Raw genomic sequence first — 2,500 nt, forward strand, 5'->3', positions numbered from 1 at the left:
GTAATTGTGACAGTCCGTCTCTTCATTTTCATGCTCTTCATCACTGTCGTTTTCAAAGCTGCCATCTTGCAGATCCAAACACACACACACACACGCACATAATATATCAGAGCTGAAATGTCTTATAGCAGCTCTATGGGAAATGATGTGAAACCAGAGATCACCAACCCTGAAACACACGGGGCATGAACACAGCATACAGACATGAGCAGAAAAGACACAACCAGACAAGGAGAGGAAAGATTCCCAAGCCTCCTGCATCTGGAAGGGAAAGAGTTCACATTCCTGTTCATTCAGCGGGTGAAGAACATTCAGACCTGGAAGGACACCTGGAGAAGACCCAGGAACCAGAGGAAAGGCACATGATCTATATAACTGTGACTAATAATAATAATAATAATAATAATAATAATAACGGTAATAATAATAATAATAATAATAACAATCTATATAACTGTGACTAATAATAATAATAATAATAATAATCTATATAACTGTGACTAATAATAATAATAATAATAATAATAATAATAATAATAATGTATATCTAATCCCTCTGTAGCTGCCAAATCACAATAACATTTTTTCCTAATTATACAACATACTGTCATACTGTAAACAAGCCCTTTTAGCAATTTGCGCACCACAGACTTGATATCTGTTCCAATCTTCATTACAAACAGCATATCATTTGGTTTGGTCTGATGAGGTATAAACTCCAGTGCTGCAGACTCTGAATGATAGTAAGGATGTGTGTGTGTGTGCGGTGATGTCTGCCTGGTCAGTGGATCACACACACGCTCACATACACACACTCAGCCACACACACTCACAAACACACAGCCACACAGACACGCACAGACAGAAGTGTGCACACACACACACACACACACACACACACGCACACCACTAAATGAAATGATCCTAGCACCTGGAAATGAGTCTCACACTCTCTGAGTGTCATTGGGCAGGTTGCCAGGGCAACAGTCTCCGTGCTCCCTGAATGACAATGACAAGAGAAGATCACTGTGGGTCACCAAAGAAGACTCTGGTTCTGTTCACCAGGCCACAAACCCAGGAGAGGACCAAAGAGGGTGGACTGGAAATCTCTCTCGCTCTCTAATCACCTCCTTTAAACTTTACAGCCAAACCCACAACAAAAGATGAAGAAGCTAAGCTTGATTCATCTAAACCCGATTCAAACAAAGCTTGATTCACCTAAACCAGATTCAAACAAAGCTTGATTCACCTAAACCCAATTCAAACAAAGCTTGATTCACCTAAACCCGATTCAAACGAAGCTTGATTCATCTAAACCAGATTCAAACGAAGTTTGATTCACCTAAATGTGATTCAAAGAAAGCTTGATTGAAACTGCCCTTTATGGTCGCTGTTATTGGACTGAAGGAGACGGTAAGAGAGATACAGCTATTAAACAATCAGTGGAAAACACTTTGTGAAAAATTAACTATATCACCTAGAAAAAAATACATGATTTTGGAAATAATTAAGTTATTATACAAGATACTGGGAAATATAGTTCAACTCTAATTGTGTTTACAGAGTAGAGACTCAATGTCACAGGATTAGTTTCTTACTGGAGGAGATTCAATCAGTGCCATCTTAGAAATGCCAAGCTCCTCAAACCCGAATGGTTCAAGATGGACATGGTTTAAATGGGGATTTCTGGGGTGTGTACGCAGCTAAGGAGAGTATATTTACTTTCACATCTCAGACAGTAACAGCAGACACTCATGAAGCTGGACGTGAGGACTCACACACTCCTGCAGGGACACAGCCTTACCCAGGGCTCCAGGGTCTGCCTTCCAGGTGTCCGCAGGCCTGCCAGGCAGACAGAAGCTGTAGACACTGAGGCTGGAGGGCACAGGAAGAGGCGTTCTGGGATATGATTTCCTCATCAGCTGGACAGACTGCTCCACCAGAGACTCCAGACCCTTGGTCAACAGACAGGTCTGGAGAAAAAGACGGGAATTCTTTACAATAGTCACAAAAGTCACGAATTAAAAATAAATAAATCAACCATCTAGTAGGAACCTAGTTAGGAGCCTCATTGTTAGGAACCTAGTTAGGAACCTCAGTGTTAGGAACCTAGTTAGGAACCTCAGTGTTAGGAACATCAGTGTTAGGAACCTAGTTAGGAATCTCAGTGTTAGGAACCTCAGTGTTAGGAACCTAGTTAGGAACCTCAATGTTAGGAACCTAGTTAGGAACCTCAGTGTTAGGAACCTAGTTAGGAACCTCAATGTTAGGAACCTGAGTGTTAGGAACCTAGTTAGGAATCTCAGTGTTAGGAACCTAGAATAGGAATCTCAGTGTTAGGAACCTAGTTAGGAATATTAATACAGGACAAATGCAGCAGCTCTATGGAGTGTGAGGCATGAGCATGTTTCAACTTTAGCTCCACTCACACGAACATCAATCAGATATCAGATTACTTTCACTCACACCAACATCAGTTAATCAGACAGACTATTTCAAC

The 2,500-nt window shown here is 41.1% G+C and overlaps 1 protein-coding gene across 4 annotated transcripts in view; it reads right to left on the bottom strand.

Annotated features, from left to right (window-relative positions):
* Positions 1–2,500, bottom strand: part of LOC113579058 (cytosolic carboxypeptidase 4) — a 137,618-nt gene that overhangs the window by 88,444 nt on the left and 46,674 nt on the right. For all 4 annotated transcript variants that reach the window (XM_035532451.1, XM_035532452.1, XM_035532454.1 and 1 more), the window contains 2 exons: positions 1,805–1,973; positions 1–65 (listed from right to left, as the gene is read on the bottom strand). In XM_035532451.1, the coding sequence (XP_035388344.1) occupies positions 1–65; positions 1,805–1,973 (234 nt within the window). The remainder of the gene's footprint in view (positions 66–1,804; positions 1,974–2,500) is intronic.

Source organism: Electrophorus electricus, chromosome 12 (genome assembly GCF_013358815.1).
Source record: "Electrophorus electricus isolate fEleEle1 chromosome 12, fEleEle1.pri, whole genome shotgun sequence".
NCBI lineage: Eukaryota > Metazoa > Chordata > Actinopteri > Gymnotiformes > Gymnotidae > Electrophorus > Electrophorus electricus.